The sequence below is a fragment of the Cibotium barometz genome, chromosome 51 (genome assembly GCF_041138505.1).
Source record: "Cibotium barometz isolate CiBa-2024 chromosome 51, ASM4113850v1, whole genome shotgun sequence".
Taxonomy (NCBI): domain Eukaryota; kingdom Viridiplantae; phylum Streptophyta; class Polypodiopsida; order Cyatheales; family Cibotiaceae; genus Cibotium; species Cibotium barometz.
The window spans coordinates 18,790,010-18,803,057 of record NC_141096.1 but is presented as its reverse complement, the minus strand read 5'-3'; the positions used below and the strand labels follow the sequence as shown (position 1 = coordinate 18,803,057).

The window sequence follows — 13,048 nt, the reverse complement described above, 5'->3', positions numbered from 1 at the left end:
GTTATGCCCGGAAAAAGGGCATTGATTATGATGAGACTTTTGCACCTACTTCTCGTATGGCCACAATTAGATGTGTTGTTGCATTGGTTGCCCATCATGGATGGAAAGTGCATTAGTTGGACATAAAATCAGCTTTTCTCAATGGGGATTTGTAGGAAGAAGTGTGTGTAAATCAGCCCATTGGTTTTGTGATGTATGGTCATGAAAACTAAGTATGCAAGCTTTGAAAAGCACTTTATGGTCTCAAACAAGCTCCTCGAGCTTGGTATGAGAAGATACATACTTATTTGACCACGCAGGGATTTCGCAATAGTCCAACGGAGAGCACCCTCTATGTGAAAGAGGATCATGGCACTTTGATTATGCTCATTCTTCATGTGGATGATATGTTGCTAATTGGGAATGATATGGATAAAATTTCGACATTCAAAGCTGAATTGCAAACGTCATTTGAGATGACAGATTTGGGATTGTTGCATTATTATTTGGGCATACAATTTGTGTAGACAGATGTTGGGATTTATGTACACCAATCAAAGTACATTCAAAAGCTGTTGCACAAATTTGGGTTCCAAGATTGTAAGTCCATCTCTACTCCGATGGAGCCATGGCTGAAATTGAGTGTGTATGATGTTGGAGAGCCTTTGATATAAGTGTTTATAGCCAAAAAGTGGACTGTCTCATATACATATGCAACACACGCCCGGATATTTAGTTTGGGACTTCCCAGTGTAGCAAATTTATGCACAGTCTAGGTACAAAGCATTGGCAAGCAGTGAAGTGGATCTTCTGCTATCTTTAGGGCTCCTTGGATCTTGCGTTGGTATATCCTAGGGGGGCAGCTTTTAGTTACATGCTTACAGTGATCTCGACTTGGTTGGTGACTATAATACACGGCAATCCACCCGTGGGAATTGTTTCTTTTTGGGGCATTCATGCATATCAGTCAATTGTTGCCACATCTACTTGTGAGGGCTGAGTACATGGCAGCCTTTACAGCCACAATAGATTGTGTATAACTGGGGAGATTGATGTGATTGATTTTCGTGAGTGTCAACAGACATCCACCACCATACTCATTGACAGTCAAAGTGCTATAGCCATGGCACGAAACCCAGTGTTTCATGCACGTACTAAGCACATAGAGATTCATTATCATTATGTTAGGGAGAGGATTTATGCAGGGGAGATCTCATTATCTTACTGCTCTGATACTGGTGTTAGGGTTAGGGTTGCGGTTCATTTTCTGTGTGTCTTTCTGTGGTGCAGCCCTAACCCTAACATGCTGAAATTCTCTTGCTATATGGGTGATGAATATGATGAAGATCCAGCTTATGGTACTCATGCCAAAGAGTATTCCCATGAGCATGGTGATGCAACAAGAAGAGATGTATCTTTGCATGCAAGTAGGCCATTGTTGCCAAGGCCACCAATTCAGAGGGCGCATGCCACTGTGCCTTATGTATCTTGCCATATATGTAGGATGCCCATGCATCTAGGGTTGCTCCATTGGATAGGGGTAAGAGAAAGAGGGAAGAGCAAGAGCCCAATACAAGAAGGCTCGAGGACTTTAAAGCAAGTGACAAATCCATCAAGTTTGAAGCTTACCACCGGGAGTATGATGCTTTTCATGTAAGCTTGTTGCGGAATTATGTGGGGCCAGTACCGCAAGAGCCTGTTGGAAGAGCTGCTAGAAGTTGATGAACTCGAAGAAATACTTCAACCAGAACAAATAATCTTCCACAAGGAGAGAAAGCTAGCTGGAAGCAAGCTTTCCAGGCAATACCTTGTGAAGTTTAAAAACTATCTTCCCATCGATGCAAAGTGGGTTGACGAGAACTTCTTCACCGACTATCCACAACTTCTACAGGCGTGCCTTGATGTCACATGCACTCTGCACTGTAGTGCATGGTGACAAAATGGCTCATCATCAGTGCATTATTGTACAGTAGTAGGACCCTTTAGGATATGATTTTGTTGAATGCCATGGCCCCATTGTAAGCCTCAACTCCGTAGGTCTTTGCTCAGCCATAGAAGGTGTCACATGCACTCTGCACTGTAGTGCATGGTGACAAACTGGCTCATCATCATCAGTGCAATATTGTAACAATATTAGTATCATTCAGGATGATATTTGTCGTACGCCTGTAATCCTCAGTCCAGGATAAGTCAGGCACGAGCTACGTAGGTCATTCTCAGCTATAGCAAGTCAGTCATTCAGTGTAAGTCCCTTAACCCACTTAAAGAGACGCATTCATGCATATACAGCCAGTAGAAACCTTAAGGTTTGCATCTGAAAGCATTTTGCATATTGCACATCATTCACCCATTGCATCTAGACCATGGCAAACACCCCAGATATCATCTAGTATTTATCAGGATATTTACTAAGATTTTTCTGGTATTTTTCCCATCATTGTCAGCATTTTACACATCATTTAGGCATTTATGGTGGACATGAGCAGTTGGCCAGCTCAGTAGCCAGCCGACTGGCTCATGGTGTCCATATAAATAGATCACTTGCATATTCAGCCATTCATTCATCATAGCATTCAAGCGCTTGTCATCCTCAGCACTAGGAGCATAAGCGATTGCAGTTTCAGGCATCTTCTCTGAGTGTTTTCCTCCTATAGCAATAGGCGCATCAACGCATGAGCATTCAGCCATCTTGCATCAACAAAACGCATCAGTTCAGCATTCAGCCTACAGTCCACCGTGCGTTTTTTGCATCCATACAGTTTTCAGCATTCAACAACTCATCGTTTTGCTCCAGCCACTTGGTGAAGGTAAAATGCAGCATTCATATTCATTTACAGCATTCATACTCAGTCTAGAACAGTCCCAATGTAGCTGTCACACAACCTGTCATCCACTGGCGGCATATCAACCATGATCTCACCAATCATGCCAGTGGCGTAAGTGCGGAAGCTATCACCTAGGCAAGCCATCAATGTCCACCATAGCACTAGTTGAGCTCGATATCTCAACACTCTCTCTCGAACTCAGCTCCACACACTACACTCCAAGTAAGCTTCTAAACCTATGAAGCTTCTTTGTGCCCAATGCCTTTGTAAAGATGTCAGCCACCTAATCCTCTATGCTGACATTTACCAGATCTACATCACCTCTGCGTGCTAGAACCTTCTTCCTCACAAAGTGATAGTGCACCTCAATGTGCTTCGTTCTAGCATGGTATACTATGTTAGTGGCCAACTGTATGCTACCCATGTTGTCACAATAATCTCTCAGCCCTAGCTTTGCATCCCTCCCTCATACCATTGGGAAGAGTGCATAGGCTCGAGATTGGACATCTTTGGTGCTTCTTTAGTAGTGTACAGTTTAGCCCAACACTTGGTCTTCAGAGGTCTTGCGTTTGGCTTATCGTCAGTCTCTTTAAAGATAATAAAGCAAATACTATCTCGGTAACGGGATAGGGAGCCCTTCAATGGGTAATTCGGGACCCCATACGGTGTACAGTTCTCATCTCTCTCTATATCTCTTTAAAGTTTGAAGTCATTAAAGTGGATTGCTGAACTCGCGAAACTCAGGATACAGAAGACGGTGTGAGCATTTGTGTGACAGGATCCTCCAATACGAATACTTCCGCTGCATGTTATAGAAGGTTAGTCAGTCAGTCAAGTCTGTTAACCCACTTGAAGAGAATCATTCATGCATAAAGAAGTCAGCAGAAGCCTCAGGGTTTGCATCAGGTCATGGTCTGCATTGCATAGCGATTTCATCATTCATTCATTCAATTATCTAGCATTCAGGTATTCAGCAATCAGATCATCAAGCATAGAAGGCTGAAGCACATCCTTCTCTGCTCATCTATTGCAGAGAACACATCTTTTACGTTCATCCCTCTGCTCATTGCTTTTGCAGAAAACCCAGCTACCATCTTCATCCCTTCTCCTCCAGAAACACATCATACTCAGCCTACATTCACAGCCAACCATTGCTTGCATATTCAGCATCTCACAGCCATAGAACAGTTCCCAATTCAGCCCTTCTCTCAACCCAAATAGCAGTCCTCCTACAGCCCCTTGGAAGAGTGCATTTGCGTCGAGATTGGTCATCATTGGTGCCTTTACAGCAGTGTAGAGTCAGCCTGACTCTTGGTCTTCCGAAGGTCTTGCGTTTGGCCTATCTACAGCCCCAAAGTCAGTCATACAGTCATTCTCTTCAAAGAAATAAAGCAAACTCCTAGCAATAGGAGGGGCCCTTTAGTGGGTAATTTGGGACCCAATAATGTGTACACTCAAGAGACTTGGATTACACCCAGTCAACCTCTACCGCCGAAGATGCTATACTACAGAGATCAGTTTATGCGTATCTCAGCGAATGGATTCATACAGAGACTTGGATACATGGATGTGTACATACCTCACAGTGCCTGAGTGGTGATTGGCCAGCTCAGAGTGTCATCACACCGGCTTCAGATTGAGGCAGGTAGGGCAGCACGGATCCCCAGAGCAGAGAGGATATGCATACTATGTCAGGAGGGGGTTGAGAGTGAGGAACATTATGTATGCAGATGCAGAGCATATAGTGTCATTAGAGAGAGATACACCACCATCTTCAGTGGACATCCCTCACTCCGCCAAATCATGGAGTTCGCAGACCAGTGCAGATTTGGCCAGTTCTTGCTAGAGACACTGCTATAGACTCATACCACTGGGAGAGGTGGGCGACAGCTCCAGCTCACTGATTTCTTCCATAGATCTATCCCAGTGCCTATCCTGACACAAGAGGGGGTTACACTTCAGCGTGCTGCGGACCTACGAGCCAGATGGAGACCGAGAGCACCAAGCTACCAGACTCCCAGACTACATCAGAGGGAGATCACAGAGATACGGGCTCGACATCAGCACCATATCCACGAGCAGCTAGCTCACTTACACTCACACCCGGAGATCATGCTCCGAGGTATTTTTGCCTCGCCATCGCCTATGTATCACATATTACACCCCCATTATATGGTACTGGTTGGAGCTAGACAGATCTGCATTGCATCTTGTATACCCTGCGCATATAGGTTGCATATTGAACCTCTAGCAGTAGTGCTCCATCCATCACACCCCCCCACTAGCTCAGTACTTTCATAGTTTATTTCATGTTCATTTTGTCCCTTTTTTTTTGTGGACATCTAGAAGACATTGATAGTTGTACATTGATTTGTATCATAGGTCGAGTTCGGCCTCTAGTAGACGTTAATACAGCTTTCTTTCTTTCTTTCTCTCTCTCATCTCTTAAAGTTTGACGTGATAAAGTGGATTGCTAAAGACTCACGAAACTCAGGATACAGAAGGTGGTGTGAGACTTTGTGTGATAGGATCCTTCATCTACGCATAATTCCGCTGCATGTCACATTGGTATTAGATTAAGCTTGTGCACACACACCACATCCTAGCATGGGAGCATCCTTGGATGGTCAACAAACTTCTCTTCGGCACCACCATTGACTTCAGCAAAATGTCTACAGATAAGAGTACACATCATCTGGAAGACGTCTCCTCCAAGGAGACCATACTCTTCCACCAACAGCAAATACCATAGCTCTACTTAGAGCTCAGAACCAACTTCTTATGGAGCGTCTCCAACACTTGGAGACCACCACAACAAAACCCACTCCACCAGCTACCTCCGACTTCATCTCTCTTTTCTTTCAGATGAACAACAAAGACGAGAAGATGAGGCCAGACGGTGGGAAGAAAAAGTTGAAGCAAAAGCAAATAAAGTCCAGGTAGCGGCTCTCCACCTTATAGGTGAGGCAGTCACTTGGTGGCAGCATTAGTGTAGTTCACATACAGATCGAACCACATGTGTCATAACTTTTTACTGGGACACCTTTGTCCATGACCTGAAGACCAGAGTTCTCCCTACCCAGTATATAACCAACCTGGCAGATGAGCTCTATGGACTTAAATAGAATGGGTCACCCGTGCTTCAGTTTTCCGGTAACGTTTATCACTGTGGCACAACAGTTAGGGATATTTGAGCGGGCCAAAATGGATCAATTCATTTGTGGATTGGATTCTAACATTCAGATCACAATTCACAACTTTGAACCCAACATATATGACTGGGCTTTGATTCTCGCTCAAACTGAGGAACGGAGGCAAGCTAAAACAACTGCAGTCTAGTACCAAACCCCAGCAACAACAATCTACTTCGCAGCTAGGAAAGGGTACTCTATCTTCTAAAGATGCTAAGAAGGACAACACGTCTTGCTCTAGTTCAAGGGGTAAGAAGGATAAGGAATCCAAACTTCAATTCTCATCGGATAAATCTGGTCCTCGAAGGCTGCTCCATACATGAAGACTGGTGTGACGAGGGTGTCAAAAAACCAACCCTTCGTCCTGGGCTCCTGGAAATGTGCCTGGAAGCACTACCGCTCAAGTAAGCTCAAGGCTGCATATCCCCGTGTCACTCTGGCATGTGTTGCAGGAAGCATGGTGAAGCGTGGGCCACTGAAAGTGACACCAAGGTAGACATAGGATGAGACAATCTCCACAGGATCCCCTCTGTATGTGAAGCTCAATTTGGGCGTGAAGGGGACGGAAATATTAAAGACCATTACCTTGGTTTTACGGGTTACCAAGGTTAATAGAGAGGTCCCGTTGAGTACAGAAGTGTAAAATCCTACGGATCTCCTCATAGAGCAATCCTGAAACATGACTTGAAACCTGCAAAACAAAGCCAAACAATGAAGGGGGTGCAAGCTTGACTCACCACCCAACCATGACAACCATGGGCAAAACCCACAAGTCTTGGCTGTCCCCACGGAGCCACGAGCTGAGCTAACTAGCAAGATGCACCGAACAATCTCTACTCCATGACTTCCCATACCGCCATGGAGCTATTCTCGCGGGCTTGGAGATTGCTATTGGCCTCGGTTGCATGAAGCAGGTACATGTCTGTACTAGATCCAAGCTCTTGACCATAGAGCTCTCGCAAAGACTCGCGAAACTCTATGGCCAACTGACTAACCTTGGCCACCCTTTTATAGGCTTTTGGCCGGGCACCGGGCATCCACACTTGGGCACCCGCCCGTCCACACTTGGGTGCCTGCCTGTCTATCCCTAGCCCCGCTCGCCAATTAGCCTGCCTAGCTTCAAGCTTCCCCAAGCCTCGAAGTTAGTCTTGTGTGCGTGTTGCACATGGTAGATACACTCTGTGCACATGACATACTATGTTTCCTTTAAGAGCTCACTCTTGAGCTTAGTAAAAACCCAAGGTAGTCCCTCTGAAGGGTAGTCAATGTCTCCCATGTAGCGTCCTCCTCAACACGATCCTTGCACTTGATCTTTGATTCCGTGAGTAGCGTATGCCACAATCGTCTTTCACGAAATGCATGGCGGTATGGGGCCCACGAGGGTAGCTCCATACCGCAGGCCTTGAGACTGCTGCTGGCCTCAGCTGCATGAAGTAGGTGCACGTTTGCACTAGATCCAGGCTCCTGACCGTAGAGCTCTCGCAAAGACTCACGAGACTCTATGACCAACTGACTAAACTCGGCTGCGTGATCCAGGTGCACGTTTGCACTAGATCCAGGCTCTTGGCCGGTCACCGGGCGTCCAAACTTGGGCGCGTGCCCGTCCACACTTGGGTGCTTGTCTGTTAGTCTATCCCTAGCCCAGCTCGCCAATCAGCCTGCCTAGCTCCAAGCTTTCCCAAGCCTCGAAGCTAGTTTTGTGTGCGTGTTGCACACGATAGATACACTCTGTGCACATGACATACATGGTAGATACACTTTGTGCACATGACAAGAAATCCTGTAAGGCATCCAATTGTCTCTGGAGCTCCTCGGCTGAGTCTGCGAGGAGGACGATGTCATCTGCATAAAGTAGTATGGGGATCAATATGACTGCTAGTGTGGGACCACCCCTGCTTAATCCGTCAATGAAGCTTGAGATCTCATCAATGTAGAGGCCAAAAAGAGTGGGTGATAGAGGGCAGCCTTGTTTCACCCCAATAGTGCTAGACATAGTTTTTTTCATACGCGTATGTTTGACCATGCAAACGTATGTATATGTTGACGTATGTTATGTCATAAGATACTCCACCTCGAAAAAAATGGGCGGCCAAAATTCAGGCGACCAAAAAAATTGGGGAAAAGTTTTGAAGGGCTAAAGTTTAGTGACGGGACTGAAATATATGATCATTGATAATGTTCTAATATGTCTTAATCATTGATAAAGTTCTAACTTCTATCTCTCACATTTTTTTTTTCTCCTTGAAAACTGACTTAGACAATTAGGGTTACGTATGTTTCATGCCAGGAGAAAATACCATACTTGAACCATACTTTCATACTCGTAGGCCATATGTTTGCCGTATGAAAAAACTATGGTGCTAGAAATCTCCTGCAGTGTACCTCCTGGGGCTCTCACTTGTCCAGTGACGGACTCATAGAGGGTGATGATGCTCCAAACCATGTCAGATGGGACTCCCATCTCCTGTAGACGGTGTAGGAGGCGGGCTCAGGGTACAATATCAAAAGCTTTGCAGAAATCCACAAAGCAGCAAATCCTATGATGTCGTGCTCTACCCTCCTCGATGATGCCATGGAGGGTAAAGCTGTGTTGAAGGGTGGAGTAGCTCCTCCGAAAGCCTGCTTGTCTTGAGGCTTTGCATCCCTGTCTCTCTTCAAATGGACTGAGCTTCGCCTCTAGCACCGATCCATAGAGTTTGGCCAATGTGTGGCCAATCATGATCATCCTATAATTATTAGGATCAAGTGGATCTCCGGCTTTGAGGATGGTGTTAGAATTAGTGCATCTCTGTGTTATTTGGCCAAACCCTATTTTGCGTATTTTGTGTATTTTTCTCATATTTTAGGAAGCCTATATCAGTTGGCCAGCTCTTCTTGGAATCGGCCTGCCTCCTTGCTTCACTATAAAAGGGGCCTCTCATATTCACTTGTATTCATCCAATCCCTTGCACATTGTTCAACACTTCTGTTGGCTATTGCCATTGTAAAGCTGTTTGCTATTATAAAAGGTGATCTTGTCCCCACGAGCTCTCTCTACTCTCTCTCTTGTTCAGTTTATGCTTCCGCCTGTGTATTCTCCAGCATGGTATCACTCGCTTAGGTTCAGGCTGCTCCATCATTTTTGCAATCTGTTCGCCTTTGTCTTCAACTGTCCTGTGCGTTCTGCTTCCATAGCTTCTCTTGGCTGTAGATTAGTCTCCTGTAGTGGCTGCGTTTCACTACCTTGCTGCGTTTTCTGGTCCAGCCATCATCTTCTTGCTGTAAGCCAGCTTACAGGCTGCTTTTTGCTTCACACAGGCATGTTGAGGTGTTGTGGCTGTGTTTTCTGCTCCAGCATCTGTTGGTGGTGAGTTTCTTGCATGTGGTGTTGCCAGACAAGTGGCTTTACATCTTCTTCTTCCTCCACGAGTCCCTGCCCTTCCGGTAGGAGGTTCCTAGTGGTTCTAGGACTGTTTTGCTATTGTCCAGCCTCTTTCTCTCTCAGATTTGAGAGGGGGCTGATTGGTTTTGGTGCCTTGCTTCGTTGGAAAGCACTTGAGAGGAGTTTTGGAGTGCTGAGATTTGTGTACTTTGTTGTTGTGGATATGGCTCCCCCTTGTACGAACAAGGGTGACAAGTTGAGCGGACCCAACTATGCCCATTGGAAGCTGCAAATGCCTATCTTGTTCATCCACAAGGGTTTGTGGGATATTGTTCAAGGCAGCGAGAAGAAGCCCGAGCGGCCTCAGATCAAGAGGATGAATTTCTTGCGGAATTACAAGACTGGGAGAATCGCGATTCGAAGGCGCATTCAGTGCTTGTGTGAACCATCACACGAGAAGTCTCACCGGCCGTGCAAACTCTCACTAGTGCTCATCAAGTATGGTCTAAATTGGAGGATGTCTTTGCTCGAGATTCGTCACTGAGGGCAGTTACAATGCAAGGATAATTCTACGGTTTGTTATTTCTTGCAAGCAGTTCTATGTAGTCGTTCCTCATGAAGGCCAAGGTTATCCATGACCAGTTATTGGCGATGGGTGCTGCTTTGTGCTCTGCTCAGTTGGCTACACTTATCCTCACCAAGCTTTTCCCAGAGTATGATGTGGTTTCTTGAGCTTTGCGGTGCCAGGTCACAACCACTCAGTTGGATTTTGATGATCTTAGCTCCCTACTCTTGGAGGAAGAGTCCATCCTAGTCTCATAGCTTAATAGTTCTGATTAGGCACTTGCTTCAGTTCAGAAGAAAGGTTGAAGTCGTTGCTTCTCTTGTGGGAAGAGAGGACATCTGTCCAAGGATTGTTTGTCCAAGAAGAAGGACAAGACCAAGGGCAAGTCTTCATCTCAAAAAAAGGGCAAAGACACGACAAACGACAGTAATTCAGATTCCTCTAGTAACACATCTAGGGCTCCCAGGGCGCTTTCGGCTCAGGAGGACCCATCTCTAGTATATATGCAGTTCCCTAATCCCAAAGGGTCAGGTATCCAGTTTGACAGGTTGACATATCGTGACTTTGCTATGCATTACGCATATATGACCTGTTTGGTGAAGCATGTGGAACCTACATTCTATACAGAAGCTATTGGGAAGCATGTATGGGACAAGGCAATGGATGTTGAGATGGATGCATTGGTTCATAAATGAAACTTGGGATTTGGTTACCTTACCACAAGGCAAAAATGTCATTGGTTGCAAATGGGTTTATAAGGTGAAATCTAAGGAGAGGGCAACACTTCAACTGATCAGCATACATGGATCTACCTGATATACATTTTTCAGTATTTTCTACTCAGTATCATCTTGGAGTCTTACAGTTCTGTTCTTATAACTGTAGGACAATCAGTTTATTGTACTTTGTAGTCTCATTTAGTTGTTCTCTTTGATGAGACACCAACTTCAGATGTACTTTTAGTTTTGGTCTCATAGGCCATTATGGCCTCTTAGAGACATTAATATATCATTTCATTTCATTTCTCTCTCCCAGAATTTTCTGATTTCCAGAATTTCTGATTTTCAGAATCTTCGAAATTTCATGCTTTATAATTTCAGAATTTCAGCTTTTCATTGTCATCATTCAAATTTCGTACTACATAGTTCAAAATTCAAGCTATATAATTTATAAAGTTTATAATTTCAGATTTGTAATGCGTGAAGACATCCAGGGTAGGGCTGGTTAGAGGGGGTATGTTTGGGGTGACGAATGATGCCTCAGGCTGAGGGAAATGTTTTCATACCTTTCATTCTTCCAAACACTTGTTTCATTCAAGCGTTTGATTAGAACTATTATCAACAGCATCAGGGCCAAGAACATACGCAGGGGACGCTGCAGCAAGGCTATTGAGGGTACTTTCACCCCTCCAGCCGAGTCTGTTAGCTGCATTTGGACGGATATTATCCACACCGTGCATGAACATTGGGATCGATTTGGCAGGTGATTCCGTCGGCAACGCCTCACAGCATTCCTGCGTACTTGGAGCTTTCCTCACCAGCAGGGATGGTGATATCACTTGGCAATACAGGTCCCCAGTTTATCCCTCCCCCGGCCCCAGGTTGTAGTTTCCCTCTAAGAGGGGCTTCTTTTTTGATCATGTAACCTTATTGTAGTCGACAAGCTGCACCTCCTTTTCCCTTGAAGATCCTCTGCTGTCCCACTTTATGGGTGCTTTTCTAATAATATAATGAATAATAGTTAATTATCTTGTACATACATAATAGTTAATTATCTTGTACATACTAAATACTTGAATTTTTATGAAAATCTTGTAGTAATGTGTGAATCATTGCTTTGTTGTACATCTTCTAAGTGTCCTATCTTGCTGTATCTTACTGCTAATCGCAGAGCTTATGAGGTTTGGTACAGTTTTGACTCTTGCCTCGGTGGGTTTGAATGCAGAGCATTCACAGTCTCAGGAAAAATGAAACCTGAAGAAGCTGTCCAGGCAACTCTCTCATCACTTCCGGATGAGGTGGTGGAGTCGGTGGGATTTACTGCCCTCCCGAGCGAAGATGCACTTGCAGAACGCATGCGCAAGTTGGAGTACTTGCAGAAGCAGGAAGAACTGATCAAGGTTGTGTGACCCCTTATGTCTCTCAAGCCAAGAATCCACGTCTTTGATAGAGCAGCCTGCATCAACAGACATTTAAACCTGTTTTTCGGAGTTGTTTCTGCATTGAAGGTCTTGAATCTGTGTTGCAAGACTACATTTGGAAGCTTGATTTTTGACATATAAGGTTGTCTGTTTGTAGGAAGAGACAGAAAAGGAAGAGGTTCAGCAAGGAAAGATGAAGAAAGAAGTTGAAACTGGTGGAGTAGACCATGCGCTGCAAGATATGAAAGCAGCTACAGCGCGAGAAGCTCAGGAACTGGCCGTTAAGAAGCCTTCCGGAAAGCAGGAAGATCTTTGCAAACTTAGCAGTGCATTAGCAGTTTTGGCATCTGCTTCTGTAAGACCTCCCTTAACAGTCGGTTAGGAAATCCCATTTCTTGTGTTCTTCCTTGCATGTAATCAATGTACTACATCTTTGGGGGCAATGTGTGTTGACTATCCCTGTTTAATACTAGTGCTTATTACTTCTTTATGACAAGTAGGCTTGAAATTTCTTTGTTGGATTTCCAGTCAGTCAGCAAGGAACGGGCGGAGTTTCTGAGGCTTGTCAATAAAGAGGTAAGCCCTTCAGCTCAACTTGGTTCAAGGATGGAGGGTATTATTGTGTGAAAGCAAACTACATCTATGTGACCACAGAGAGATAAAATCCATCAAATTTTCCTGGACAATATAATCCCCTTGTAGTACTCTAACCAGCTTTCCTTGTTGTACGAGTACCTGCACACCTCCCAATATGGAGGGAGGCTAGACCAACTCACATGCAACATAGTTCTTGTACACACACCATTAGCAGGTTGCATGCCTAGTCCAGGAGCACAGCAGGCTGCCCTTGTGAGAAGATGGGTTCCAGACAGCAGTCAGACAGTAGGTTAGGTGGTGAAGTAGTGTGGAGAGCCCTCTTTGATCCCAATAGTACTTCTTGTCTCACCCAAAAGGTTTCCTGATGTGGCCACTCACAGACTTGTATAG

General features: G+C 44.9%; 1 protein-coding gene across 2 annotated transcripts in view; it reads left to right on the top strand.

Annotated features, from left to right (window-relative positions):
• The window catches only part of LOC147609391 (uncharacterized), a 106,306-nt gene that overhangs the window by 79,200 nt on the left and 14,058 nt on the right, over positions 1–13,048 (top strand). For both annotated transcript variants that reach the window (XM_086787517.1, XM_086787518.1), the window contains exons 9-11: positions 11,866–12,040; positions 12,219–12,416; positions 12,590–12,637. In XM_086787517.1, coding sequence (XP_086643643.1) covers positions 11,866–12,040; positions 12,219–12,416; positions 12,590–12,637 — 421 coding nt within the window. The remainder of the gene's footprint in view (positions 1–11,865; positions 12,041–12,218; positions 12,417–12,589; positions 12,638–13,048) is intronic.